Here is a 14,840-nt window from a genome sequence, read left to right as displayed (position 1 = left end):
AATAGGAGCCAAAGGATGAGAAAAAGCACACTAAATTTTTTTAATAAATTATTTTAAATGACTTTGAAATTTGAACTTTACACTTTGAAAGTTTACACACATGGATTTTACACTCAGCCACAAAATTCTTTGAAAGAATCAGATTATGACCATTATCATGGATGTACTTTATAAAATTATTCCAAGTACCTGAAAAATATTTTTAACAAGCTTTAAACTGATATTTTTAAAAGTCTTTTGATTAGAGGGAAAACATGCCACTCCTAAGAAAACTATATGCCCTCAGAAGATAATCAGAATGAAAGAATTCTGTGGAAGTGGAGTGCTATTTGCCACATAGCTTTCTAGAGACTAAGTGGCTCGGCTCCTCTCTCTTCACTGTACCGCCCTCTCCCAGAGGTTCCTCTGAGCACCACCGCTCCTCTCTCCTCAGCTGATTTTCTGAATCGTGGGTAAAAGTAGTGTTTTAAATGCACGTGCCTCCAACCTCATCTGGTCCTCTCTGACCGTTCCAGCCCCTGACTTTGAAAATGACTTAATTTGTAGACGCAACAATTAGCATCACAAGCAGAAAATGAGTTTCTGAAGCATTTGAAATTTTTGTCATTGTCTGAGAAAACGGCAGCATCTGTATGTGGTGTAATTTGTATTTGCAGGACGTTGAGGCGAACACAGTCAGACTTAAAGAACATGACCAAGATGTCTTGGTGCTGGAGAAGGTCCCAGCAGGGAACAGGGCTTCTAATCAAGGAAACTCACAGCCTCAGCAAAAGTAGGTTTGCCTCCAACACTGCAATTGCCAGACTATGATTAACCTTTTCACATGGTATCATCATCTCTACAATAACATGTTCTCCTTTTTTTGTGGAAGACGGCAGCCTGTGTGACTTTTTTTTCTCTCTATTGACTAATCACACATCTTGTGGAGGATAATGTATCTGTTTCTGGCACTGCATCCAGCTTGGTGCTGCCTGGAGTAATTCCGGAGAGAATACTTCCCTACTCTAAGAATGCTTCCTCTATACTATGTTCAACTGTGATAGCTTTGGAGCAGAAGGCATCGGTGAGAACAATAGGAACAGGAATGCCAGGCAGCTTGAGGGATACACAGGCCCCTGGGTGTGGAGAACCTTTGGCATTTGAATTTCATATGTAGGATTTCTCAAGAAATGTTATCATCTTGTTATCTGCATAAGCATCATTGATGGAAACCCAGACTTCAGATATAAAATGGTCTATTGACTGTGGCCTGGAACCATCCATAAGACCTCATCCTTAGTTATTCCTGCAAATTTCAGAAGGGTATTTGCTTCCCATTTAACATCAGGTCACTCATTTAACTGATTCTTTTTTTTTTTTTTTAATTGTAGTGGTTTTTGTCATACATTGACATGAATCAGCCATGGATTAACTGATTCTTTTTCAGCATATGTGTCTTCAGTTCCATCTTTTGCTGCAGCTTTTTTTTTTGCTAGAGCTTCTTATGTGAGATTTAATCAAATGTATCAACATTTGAATAGTAAGACAGAGGAATTAGGAAATGTGGCTCTAAGAAATGGAAGAAAATTACAGAATCTCATTTTAAAAATAAAGATTAATCTTTAATCTTAGAGTAATAAAGACACCAATTCTGTAGCTAAAGACATGTGGCCAAAGACTGTGTTGGAAAAGAATGCATCCCAAGTATTTTTCTTTGTTTGCCAAGTAAATGGGCTGTTCCCATTAATCAGCCCACTCACCATAAATGATGAAATTTTTTTTGTTTAGACTGAAAGCCGAAGGCTCAGACATTTCATCTGGATGAGTCAACGTATCTGCAAAGAAGAGAAGAAGAAACAGAATGTTATTGAAGAGCCATAGTGTCTCTTGCATATTTTATCTAATCCTTATTACAACCCCTTTTAATGAATGGTGGAAAATTTTAGGCTCAGAGAAGGAAGTTACTTGCCCAGGATTACAACACTGATAATGGTAGAGCTTGCATTCAAGTCCAGCTTGACCAACTTCTCAGTCTGTGTTCCTTTAGCCTCACAAATTACTCTAACAAAATATACTATTAATATATAAATATATCTTTAACACTATCTAGTAAATGTTGCAAAGCAGTATATTTCAAAAGGGCTGACATAAGATAGACTGTATTACAAACTTTTCACTTACAAACCTATAAAATTACCGTCCAGAATTCTTTATTTTTCTACTTTTCACTAACTATGCATTCTTGAAAAATTTTCTTGCGCAAGTGTTTTTCAAGAATTGTCCTTCCAGCTGACAAAGGAGGATAAGAATGAAAACATTTTTTTTTTAATGTGAAGACTGGGACTACCCCCAGTGATTTTCTTTGTTGCCCTTAAGTATAACTAGACCGTTTTATGTGATCATCTACATTCTTTGCTAATACCTCAGATGCCTCAGGAAAATTTTGTTACCTGAAAAAGCAAGCCTTGAAAATTCCCTGTAGCCTCAAAGATGTCCTCGGAAGGTCCCCTTCCCTCACCTCTTCATGGTGTGGTGGGGGCAGTGATCAAAAGGTTTTGCAGGTTACAGCAGCACTGTATTCAGAGTGCTCTCCAAATATAGATTTTTTTATTAACTCAAACTAAAAGGAAAAAGAGAGCCCACATGTATTAAATTTATTTTAGGCCTGGATTTGATTTCTATTATAACTGGATTGGCCCAAAATTTCATTCAGATTTTAAACCCAAATGAACTTTTTGGTCAATTGAATACCTCCTTATTTGTTTCCAGTAGACCAATTTGTATACATTTCTTATATAATTCAAAGACATGTACGTATTCACAGTATACCGTTTTGGAAATATCAGGCATACAAAACAGTGCACCATGCCAAATCCAGAAGAGTAAAAAGCCTCTCTTTCAAGGGGTCATTTTCCAGGTTGAATTTTCCCAAGCCAAACCAGAGTTGAAAAGTGGGGGCCATGTAAGTGAATTTTGACTGATGTTCTGGACAACTTGAAAAACATGGGAGCAACCATGTCTATGGGTGGACTTAAAGTTTAGGATCCGTTAGGACCTCTGTATCCTCAGAAATCAACCTTTTTCAGCTCAAAGAGGGTTACCATATTGGTGCTGATAACATTATTTTCTGATTCACTTTTACCCTGAGAAATCCAGAGCAGTTTATGCATACAGTTGGCCCTCTGTATCTTTGGTTTCCACATCCGCAGATTCAGCCAACCATAGATGGAAAATATCAGGGGAAAAAAATTCCTAAAAGTTCCCAAAAGCAAGACTTGAACTTGTCATATGCTGGCAACTGTTTAAATAGCACTTATATTGTATCTACTACTATTTACATAGCATTTACATTGTATTAGGTCTAAAAGCAATATAGAGATGATTTAAAGTATATGAGAATATGTATAGATTATATGCAAATACTACACCATTTTATATAGGGAACTTGAGCATCCATGGATTTTGGTGTCTGTGGAGGTCCTGGAACCCACTCCCTGCACTTTAAACTTTGAAAGCCACCTGACTCCCCTCAAACCACTCAACTCTGAATGTGATATTAGAATGTCAATAGTGAGACAGTACTTCTCATGATGGATAAACTAACTATATGAAGCCCTCAAACATTACCATTTAGGATACCTTCCACTCTGTGGTTATGTGGTTGTAATAAGAGGGAATTTGAAATGACTACTCCTGTTTCAGTTAATGGGTTACATTTTCCTTAGACTATCAACCACCCAGACATTCAGCTCCATCCTGTTTGCAGAAAGATGGTCTCTTTCAGGCACCCTCCTCCACCTGTTTTTTTTGTTTTAGGTGCAGGTAGAAGTGTCCTCATTTCTAGACTTGGTGTCAGAGGATTTTCTGTCACAGGTTTAAAACCTCACAGCCTGGATAGCCTCACCAGTCAGGGTTCTCTTTAACTTGTACTAGGGTGCCTTCTTCATGCAGTAAGCTGGGAAGAGCTGTACCATCTGGTCTTCAAGTCCCCCATTTAAACAAAGGTCAAGCAATAGGCACCTGGCAGCATCCAGCCTGAAACAAAGCAGTAACGTGTTTCAGCCAAGCCCGGACCTGCCAGATCACAAGCCAGAGGCTCTCTGCCCCCTTCCCAACTTCAGAGTCCCCTGCCCTGAGAGAACGTCAGCCCCTTCTGTGGAGCTGCGAAGAGGGAAAGGATAAGGTCAGGCAGCTGTGCTACTGGAGAGAGCCTCTGGCAGAAACAGACGGATGCCCTAATGTCTCTGATTAGAGAGACCATTTTCTCTCACTAGTGGGATGATAGCATAAAGGACTGCCACCCAGGTAAACTTTTATTCTTTTTGACCAGACAACATACCCTAGCTAAGGGAAGTCCTAACCAAGAATACCAGGATGGGAAGCCAACATTCTATCAGAGTTAAACTTTTGACAAGGGAGCCAATTTCAAACCGATCTGTGAGTCACATGGCCAGCTAGAGCTGGAAGCTTAGTAGCAACAGCTGCCCAAAGCCATGTGGAATAGAAAGTAACTGGTTTGTGTAATGTATCCCTTGAAGTATTGAAAGTCAGTTATAGATATGCCCTCTCCTTCCCTCAAATGAAAGTGAAGGTGTTAGTTGCTTAGTCATGTCCCACTCTTTGCAACCCCATGGACTACAGCCCACCAGGCTCCTCTGTCCATGGACTTCTCTAGGCAAGAATACTGGAGTGGATAGCCATTCTCTTCTCCAGGGGATCTCCCTGACCCAGGGATTGAATCCGGGTCTCCTGCATTGCAGGCAGATTCTTTCCAGTCTGAGCCACCAGGGAAACCCTCAAATAGTCATTGCCTATAAGAGGAAAACACCTTTGTCTTCTGCCCTCTTTACTTTGAGAAACGTGCCCGCCATCAAGATGGAAGCAGACTTTTTTATTCCCGGCTCCTCCCGTAGGCTGCAAAGCCAGATTCTTTTCAAAGATTGAACTCTTGAGCTTTCTTTTGGTCCTGAGGGCAGGCACACATACATGTGGGCACACAGAACACACGTGCATGCACATACTCAATTAGTGACAGTTACCTCCCAGATAGACTGAGTTTGCTACCTCATTCAAAACCAGGGTGGTTTCACTCACTGCATGCTCATATGCACAGGGTCGTATGTTGGGTTGCCTCTTCTTCCCTTCCTCAGGCAAGTGGTTAAGACCCTGAGATTTCATACATTAGAGGTATTCTTGGGATCTCAACACCCTTCCTCCAGGGTCTCAAACAGGCAGGGAAGGGATATTGGTGAGGAGAAGAAACTGGAGTTCCCCTGGAACTGAATCCTACCACTGCTTTCTAAACACGAGAGAATTTTATTTTCATTGTTGTCCTTTCTTGTCATTTTGCTGTTAAGTGTAAATGCCTAGCAGAGAAGCAAAATCTGAACTTTGGAACAGGACCACCCAGATCTCCTCAAAGTATTTTGCCTAGAGTTTTCCCTCTGTTTTCTACCATCTTGTATATTACTTTGAAATAACCCACACTCAGTTTAGAAAAATACATCCTCCCTTGTTGATTAAAGGGCTTCATGGCTGGATCTCCTGATATAATGCCTAAAACCCCCCACCCTGCCAAATAATTTATCCTTGACATGGAAATTATATGGACATTCTACTGCTGATTTATTTCCTCTTCAGATGTTATGGGAGGTTGTTTGCTTGTCGGTATTTTAGGGGTTTGTTTTCTCTTATTTTTAACTGCATTTCCAAAGTACATTCCAGTGTACAGTTGGGAGATATGCCGCATTCCAGAAATAGGCAGGGGAATCCAGTACCGGCCTGAAATTGTGCAACGAGTAACCCATATATGGATAACCTAGTTTATTGTCACTTCCCCTTGCCCTGAGCTGCCCTGGGATTTACATGTTCCCTTTCATTCCCCGTGGAGCAAGGCTGAAGTTCCCAGCCTGCCAGAGCCACTCTCCAAGAAGTTTAGTCTCATGTATGGAAAAAAGAAGAATGTTTTAGTAACTACTTTCAATTTGTGATTTTTCTGTTGCCTTCCTCTGTGATTTTGATGAGGTACATGATCTTTTTTTTTTACCATATGGGTCATGAGTTGGTTAGTATGGTTCTCTGGGATCTCAAAAAATCTTTAGATATGTAAAAAATTATATATCAATGATTTTGAAAAATTAATGATGGTTTTATTTCTCATCCAGGTATACTGTGATGTCAGGAACACCTGAAAAAATTTTAGAGCATTTTCTAGAAACGATACGCCTTGAGCCAGCTTTAAATGAAGCAACAGGTAAACACCTAGAAGAGCTACATCCATTAAATCTGGGCAGAGCACCGTAAAAAAAACAAAAACAACTTCTGAATTCATTCTCAGTATGTGTATCAACAGCAGTTTTAGAAATGGGTCATGTGTGAGATCTTTAGAAGAGCATCCTGCAAACCCTACTTTGCCTGCTTATCCTGGCTGTGCTTTGTAGATGTCCCAGTCTCATTCATACATGTTAGGAGTAGCCTTCCAAAGGCATTTCTTAAGTTATCATTTAAATCCCATCTTCCAAAGGTAACTATTTGGTTATAATTTAAATTCTGTCTATTCCCGTAAGGGATTAGAAGCTGCCTCCATAAAAGACACAACCTTGCTCCAACTGGGAGTAAAGTGGTTTTTTCTGAGATTCTTGGACTGCTACAGAGTGGAACTGTACACACATTAGTTTCCTAGGACCGCCGTGACAAAGTGACACTATCTGGGGTGGCTTGAATGCCTCTCAGTCCAAGAGGCTAGAAGTCTAAGATGCAGGTGCCGGCAGGATTGGCTCCTTCCAAGGGCTGTGGGGAAGAGTCTGAGATCTCTCGCCTGACTTCTGGCTGAGGGGTGGGTTGATGGCATTCTTTGGCATCCCTGGACTTGTAGAGGCATCACTCATCTTCATCTTCACATGGTATTTTCCCTGTGTCACTTCACATCATCTTCTCTCCATGCATTTGTCTCTCTGTCCAAATTCCCTCTTTTTATAAGGACACCAATCATATTTGATTAGGTTCCATATTCATTATCTTAACCAATTACAAATAAGGTCACATTCTGAGGTCCTGGGGATTTGGACTTCAGCATATCTTATGGGGAGGAAAAAAATCAACTAATAATACCACTGTTCAATGAACTAGCCATGTTATCTATTACACAGAGATTTGATGGTGAATGAGATGAATCTCACCAGTGAACTGTTACTATTAGAGCTTGATATCCTTCTCTACTTTGGTTACCATCTTATGTATGACTTTGGAACAGCCCACATTCAGCTCTTTTAAAAAAAAAATAATTTGCTACTGTCCTGTCTCTCAGAATAATAGGCTAATATTTTAAGTGCATTGAGCTCCATAGAAGATTTCTCACTAAAAGAAGTTCAAATATTTGTCCAAAAATCTTGGTGGTGGTTCAAAATCTGTTTCTGTCATCTTTGCACTATATTCAAGGTAAAGTTAGCATTATTGTTGTTGTTATTGTTATTCCTTCTAAAAGTATTTTACTGTACTAACTTCTTATTTTATCTTCTCATTCTAGTTTCTTATTTTGTGTAAATAGACTATCTGATTAAAAAAAAAAGAATACTACTGCTTTCAATGTATGACAAAAACCACTATAATATTGTAAAGTAATTAGCCTCCAACTAATAAAAACAAATGAAAAATTAAAAAAATAATAAATAAATAAATAGACTATATGAGGTTTTTAATGTAGTGAATTAATTGGGGAGTAGTAGATAGAAAAGCCAGGATCTCTGTTTCCAGAGCACTTATTTTCAGTGTTTGTTGAGGAACTTCTTGGACTGGCACTAAGCTGGATGTTATGGACAAAGCAGTGTGAATAAGAAACCATCCTCCTGTCCTCAGAAAGCTTATAACCTCCTGGAGGACAAAAAGGAATATGCAAACAACTTGATCAAAAGTCTGAGAGGACCAGGCAGAGTGTCACAGAGGAAATAGCTTTGAAATGTCCCTGAAGGAAGGCTGGTAATCAGTGACTACAGACTGGAGATGGAAGCCTTGCATTGTGAAGGGCAACATGAGCGCTGACCCAGAAAGAGACAAGAAGGACCAGATGGTCTGGCTTTGCTAGACTATCATATACACCAAACTGTCAGAAAGAAGATAGGGTCTAGGAATTAGGGTCCAGATCTTCAAGTATGTTAGATGTGAAGCTAAGCATGAGGAAGTAGTTGAAGATGTCTGAGCAAGGAGAATGTGGTAAGATCTTTTCTTAAAAAAGGAAATCCTTGCGGAATCAGTTACAAAGGGATAACTTGCTTCCAAGAAGCAAACATAACCTCAAATAAATCATATTTCTAGGACCCGAGGTCAGGAAAAATACAGCAGATTTTTCCCCTCTGATTAACTGTTGCCCAGAATGTGTGATTGCATAATAGAAAAAACCAGCATCTTCTCTAAAGTGATTTTGACCAAAAAGGAACATTCTAGTGCATTAGAGATGATGGTATCTAAGAAAAAATCTGTAAGACTTTTACTACCCGTGAGGAACAAACATACTCTTCCTTTTAAAGTCACTTCTGAAAGAGGAGGGGACTAGATGATTGCTTGTTAAGAACCGGAAGCCCAGAGATCAGTGCACGGCATGGTTGTCGCATACGCTGTGACTCCTGACAGTTCTGTTTTTGATATTAGAACTAAGTTCTCATTATATTTTAATACCGAACTTTATTTCCTGTAGTTTTATTTCCTGTAGTTTTTCCTGTTGTTATTTTTGCAAGTAATGCTCGTGGATTAGATGGAAGGAATAAATCAGTATCTTCCTCATAATCAAAATATGAATTGTTACATGGTCATTCTGGACACTAAAAATTATCTTAGTACAGACCCATGAAACTCATGGGTGCAGTGGGATGGGAGACCCTTGGCATTTATAGATTTCCAATACAGTGAGAGATGTCAGAGTTGATAGTATAACTAGTTTACATCGTAAAAATAACATTGTTGGGTTTGATAGGACATTCTCTTAATATACCCCAAAACATGTATTTTCTGCCTAAGGATTATTGGTTTCCTAGACTTACACTTCTATGACCAGCATTAGTCCTTAAGTGACTTGGGAAGTCGTTTTCTGGTATGAAAGGATCCTTTGAATCAGCTCCCAAGTGTGAGAAAGAATGAGTAGAGAACAAAGTCACACTGAGATGTGGAGGCTGGGTGATTACCACGCTGACTGACCGGCTCTCCAGCCTTGAAGCACCCTACTCAAATTTCAGCTTTAACAGCATTTAAATTACTTTCTAGCACAGGCCTCTGGGAACCTTATAAGCAAACATTTTCTCTTCTCAGAGAAATCCTTTATATCTAAAACATATTTGGTGACCCTCGATGTTAAACTCAGACATGCCAGTGAACATCCTTTCATACTTAAGAAAAAAAGTTCCATACAGCTTCTATCTGACACCTTAGCATGTTCTCTGGCTCGGTATAATGAGACTGAAATGACTCATAACACCTAGTAATGACAACTTTGGGTTTACACTCATCACCTATATTTAAATAAGTATAATGGTATTGTGTGGCATGACAGAGATATTAACTAAAGCTAAGGTGGTAATCAGATTGCAATATATACATGTATCAAATCAATACATTGTGTTCTTTAAACTTACATAATGTTGTATGACAATTATCAGTTTTTTTAGTGAGTGTAATGATTAAACCTTTAGTCACTGATTCCAACTTTGATAATATTTGTTAATTTAAAACACAGACATTGGAAATTCAGTATATATAGTTAAAAATTTTGCATTTCTCACCATTTTCTATTTGAAAAATTATGTGAGTTTCACAGATCTCAGCCATGGTGGTTCATTTTCTAATTGAAAACCCCCATAGCGTCTTGGATTCCAAAGCTTTAACATGTATATTCTTAAGGCTTTTAGATCTGTCTTTATGTGCTTTCCACTTAAGGTGGTTTGGATAATATTGTCTTCGCAATGAAGAACCAGCATCAGATTCAAAATGAAGCATATTTGGGGGGACTTGCCTTATTTCTTTTGCCATCTCCCTGCTTACCTATCTACAAAACAGCTTCAAATATAAGACATATACCACTTTAATCTACCAGAGAGCTTTTGTTTTGCTTCAGTTATTGCTCACAGTTTTTCTTTTCTTTTCTTTTTCTTTTTCTTTTTGGCTGCTTTTGTTTCCCTCACCAGTTGTCTGCTCTTACCATGTCCTTTTTCCATAATTCTATCACCCTTTCATCTTTTATTGCTCCCTCTAGAAATTGAAGGTAGAAAATAAATAAGGAAAATAGACATTGACAAAATACAGATGGTGTAAAATAGACAAAGAAATGGCCATATCTTAATTCTGCATACATGGTACTGCCCATGTGTGGTTTTTTAATTATATATATATATATTTTTTTTTTTTCATTTATTGTAGCTAAGGTGACCAGCGCCATTATTACAAGTCTGTCTCTTTTTAAACTTACTGTACTTTTTGTCCACTGTCCTAAGGAAATTGAGTTTTGATCTCAAGCTCTGTTAATCTTTTTATTTTCATATGCCATGCTTCTTTATATAGTAAAACCACAATACCCCAAGCCAACATATAAGAACCATTGGCCAAGAACAAATGAATAGATACTCTTGCTTTCCTCAACATTTCTACAAGAATGTAAGTTCTTTTTCTGCTTTGTGTTTCTCCCCTGCAGATTCTGTGTTAAATGACTTTGTTATGATGCACTGTGTTTTTATGCCAAATACCCAGCTTTGCCCAGCTCTGGTGGCCCAATATCCTTTTGTTGTGAAAAGTCTGTTCCCTTGATGACACCTCCCATGTATATAAGGCCACTATCTCATCTCATGCTCTCAAGGTAAGTCATGACCGAGGTAGAATTAGGCTTTCTGCCCTTGTCAAACTCTGAAACATCAGCAGTTTCCCTGCCTACCCCCCACCCACAGATTTCTGATCTCTCCTTGGCATGTGCCATGTTTAAGGATTTTCTCCTTATTACCTGTATAGAGAAACATGAGCCAATTTATCCAAGGAAGGTGACGCTGATGAGAAATATACATCTCCGGGAGGTAGACTAGAGAATGTGATGGTGAAGAATATTATTAGGGAGTATTATTAGGGATCACTTCCTAAGCTTGGAGACTTTGTACCTCTGTCAGGACACCTGGCAGGATGGACCATGATCTGTTCGTGTCCCTCTAAGCTGTAGTATTAATCAGACCACTAACCTGCTGAGATACATACAAGTTGTCATTATGGGGCCACTTTTCTTTCGCATTCATCCTGGTCAACCCTATCCTCTAGACATTGACATTTATCCCTTTGTGGCTGTTTTTATTATTATCCCATTGACTTTTGTCAGGGATATAAAACTTGAAATTCTAATGGCCGTTCCTCTAGGTAACTTGATCCTGAGCTTATGTGGAGGGCAGCGTTTCAGTGGTCTCGAGTTAACCAGTTGGTGCAGTGTCTGGCAGAGGGGACATTCAGAAGACAGAAGTTGAATAAAAGAAGTGAATATCGTTAATGAGTGGGACCCTCAACTTTGGGGGAATGTGAAAGTATATTTTCCAATTCTGCTTTATTTTTAAAGCAGCAAAAATGTAGGCCCTCAAACACTTTGGCCTTTTTGAGCAGCTAAATATATGGAAGGAGAATAACTTTCTTTTTTTCTAAGCAATCCAATCAATGTTGGCATGTTTTCCTTTTTCAGAATTATAATTGCCCTACCTGATTCTCATTTCCTTGTTCATAATTCTCTTTGAAGTCAACAGAACGTGTGAGAATAGGAGATTGGAGTTGAATATGCTATTCAGAGGATGCTGCAAGAGTGAGATTTGGGTGTTTATTTGCCTGGAAACTATCTTTCCAAGTAATGACAGTTTAATGAGACTTAAATATATTATATATTCTTTCTGGCTCATATTCAGTTTTTCTCAAGTAAAATTAACACATTCAGGGTCTCTCTGTGCTCTTTTAGCTCCATACATGGTAATCATTATTAGACCTTTGAGATTTTTGGAAGGAAAAATGAAAACCACCATTGAGTGTAGACGTTTTTTTCCCCAACAGTTAGCATGTTGATAAGCTTAAGGCAAACAAAACCAAAAGAAGGATGAGAGCAGGTAATGGACCAAGTTATATCATCTTGACAGCTCAGAGCCCCAAAGACTGAGCTTATGGTCTTTTTGCAGATTTGTATTTCTTCACTTGCTAGTTCGTTCTCCTTCAGAATTGATTGAGAACATTCACAGCATTGACCTCTGTGTTAAAGTAGAAGATCCTAGAGGGAAAGTCTGCCCCATGCCTAGGTGTGGAGGTGGGGGGTAATGATGTTTAGGGAAGGTGAAGGCAGGAAAAGTGGACAGTAGAGTCAAGGGATGCCTGTGATGTCCAATCCTAACTTTTCTCAGAGATGGAGGGAGTCAGGATGGTTGGGTACCATCCATACTACCTAGTGTCCTCAGACCACCTCCTTCACACCCTGCCCTGTGAGAACTTAGATTCTCTTAACTGTCCTATTTTGAAACAACTCTTTATGTGCCAGGCACCATTGACCCATATTATACCTCTTTATCCTTATAGGAGTTTATTGGGTTAGTGTCAGTTTTATTTAAAAGTGAGAATTCTGAGCCTCAAAAACAAACATGTCCAAGGCAAGTGGCAGAACTAGGATTTATCCAGGTGTTAGGATTCCAAGCCTAGGGTGTGGCATTTTTTTCCTTCACAACTTACGCTTTTAAAAGCTTACCCTTTAAAGTTTAAAAACAGCATTTCTTGGAAATTTATTGCATGATACATGTTTATTTGTACTTCAGTTGGCTAAAATCAAAGTGGGCCTAATTTGTTGAAACCAAATAAAGTATCTGATAGAATTTTTTCTTTTTATAGTGATGGATATGTTCTGTATCTGTGCAGCCCAGTAGCCACTAGCCTTGAAATTGGGTTCTATGACTGAGGAACTGAATTGTTAATTTTATTTAATTTTTATTAATTTAAATGTAAATGGCCACATGTAACTCAGTTCAGTACAGTCGCTCAGTCATGTCTGACTCTTTGTGACCCCATGAATCACAGCACACCAGGCCTCCCTGTCCATCACCAACTCCCAGAGCTTACTCAAACTCATGTCCATCGAGTTGGTGATGCCATCCAACCATCTCATCCTCTGTCGTCCCCTTCTCCTCCTGCCCCCAATCCCTCCCAGCATCAGGGTCTTTTCCAATGAGTCAACTCTTCACATGAGGTGGCCAAAGTACTGGAGTTTCAGCTTCAGCATCAGTCCTTCCAATGAACACCCAGGACTGATCTCCTTTAGGATGGACTGGTTGGATCTCCTTGCAGTCCAAGGGACTCTCAAGAGTCTTCTCCATCACCACAGTTTAAAAGAATCAATTTTTTGATGCTCAGCTTTCTTCACAGTCCAACTCTCACATCCATACATGATCACTGGAAGAACCATAGCCTTGACTAGACGGACCTTTGTTGGCAAAATAATGTCTCTGCTTTTTAATATGCTTTCTAGGTTGGTCATAACTTTCCTTCCAAGGAGTAAGCATCTTTTAATTTCATGGCTGCAATGATTTTGGAGCCCAAAAAATAAAGTCTGACACTGCTTCCACTGTTTCCCCATCTATTTCCCATGAAGTGATGGGACAAGATGCCATGATTTTAGTTTTCTGAATGTTGAGCTTTAAGCCAACTTTTTCACTCTCCTCTTTCACTTTCAATAAGAGGCTTTTTAGTTCCTCTTCACTTTCTGCCATACAGGGTGGTGTCATCTGCATATCTGAGGTTATTGATATTTCTCCCAGCAATCTTGATTCCAGCTTGTGCTTCTTCCAGCCCAGTGTTTCTCATGATGTACTCTGCATATAAGTTAAATAAGCAGGGTGACAATATACAGCCTTGACGTACTCCTTTCCCTATTTGGAACCAGTCTGTTGGTCCATGTCCAGTTCTAACTGTTGCTTCCCAACCTGCATATAGGTTTCTCAAGAGGTGGGACAGGTGGTCTGGTATTCCCATCTTTTGAAGAATTTTCCACAGTTTATTGTGATCCACACAGTCAAAGGCTTTGGCATAGTCAATAAAGCAGAAATAGATGTTTTTCTGGAACTCTCTTGCTTTTTCGATGATCCAGTGGATGTTGGCGATTTGATCTCTGGTTCCTCTGCCTTTTCTAAAACCAGCTTGAACATCTGGAAGTTCTCGGTTCAGGTATTGCTGAAGCCTGGCTTGGAGAATTTTGAGCATTACTTTACTAGCGTGTGAGATGAATGCAATTGTGCAGTAGTTTGAGCATTCTTTGGGATTGCCTTTCTTTGGGATTGGAATGAAAACTGACCTTTTCCAGTCCTGTGGCCACTGCTGAGTTTTCCAAATTTGCTGGCATATTGAGTGCAGCACTTTCACAGCATCATCTTTCAGGATTTGAAATAGCTCAACTGGAATTCCATCGCCTCCACTAGCTTTGTTCATAGTGATGCTTTCTAAGGCCCACCTGACTTCACATTCCAGGATGTCTGGCTCTAGGTAAGTGATCACACCATCATGATTATCTGGGTCATGAAGATCTTTTTTGTACAGTTCTTCTTTGTATTCTTACCACCTCTTCTTAATATCTTCTGCTTCTGTTAGGTCCATACCATTTCTAGTGGCTGCCATATAGGACAGCTTAAGTCCCATCCTTAGATACTGGGAATAAAACAAGAATTACTGTCCTGTAATGCCTGGGAGGCCAGGAAGGCATCCTGCTGCTGGCAGGCAAATGGAAAGGGCTGTATCCTTGAAGGTCATGTGTGTGTAAGTGTGTTTATACCAAGCTAAGGACTTAAATTTCTAGTCCGTTTGGCTCCAGAGAGATGTTCTATAGCTTCCTTACA

At 39.4% G+C, this 14,840-nt stretch overlaps 1 protein-coding gene across 6 annotated transcripts in view; it reads left to right on the top strand.

Annotated features, from left to right (window-relative positions):
• Window positions 1-14,840, top strand: part of RAPGEF4 (Rap guanine nucleotide exchange factor 4) — a 316,724-nt gene that overhangs the window by 253,373 nt on the left and 48,511 nt on the right. For all 6 annotated transcript variants that reach the window (XM_070476011.1, XM_070476009.1, XM_020896336.2 and 3 more), the window contains 3 exons: window positions 657-772; window positions 6,144-6,232; window positions 10,652-10,730. In XM_070476011.1, the coding sequence (XP_070332112.1) occupies window positions 657-772; window positions 6,144-6,232; window positions 10,652-10,730 (284 nt within the window). The remainder of the gene's footprint in view (window positions 1-656; window positions 773-6,143; window positions 6,233-10,651; window positions 10,731-14,840) is intronic.

This window comes from Odocoileus virginianus, chromosome 13, assembly GCF_023699985.2.
Source record: "Odocoileus virginianus isolate 20LAN1187 ecotype Illinois chromosome 13, Ovbor_1.2, whole genome shotgun sequence".
Taxonomy (NCBI): domain Eukaryota; kingdom Metazoa; phylum Chordata; class Mammalia; order Artiodactyla; family Cervidae; genus Odocoileus; species Odocoileus virginianus.
Note: the sequence above shows the minus strand (reverse complement) of the source record. Positions and strands in the feature narration are given on the sequence as shown.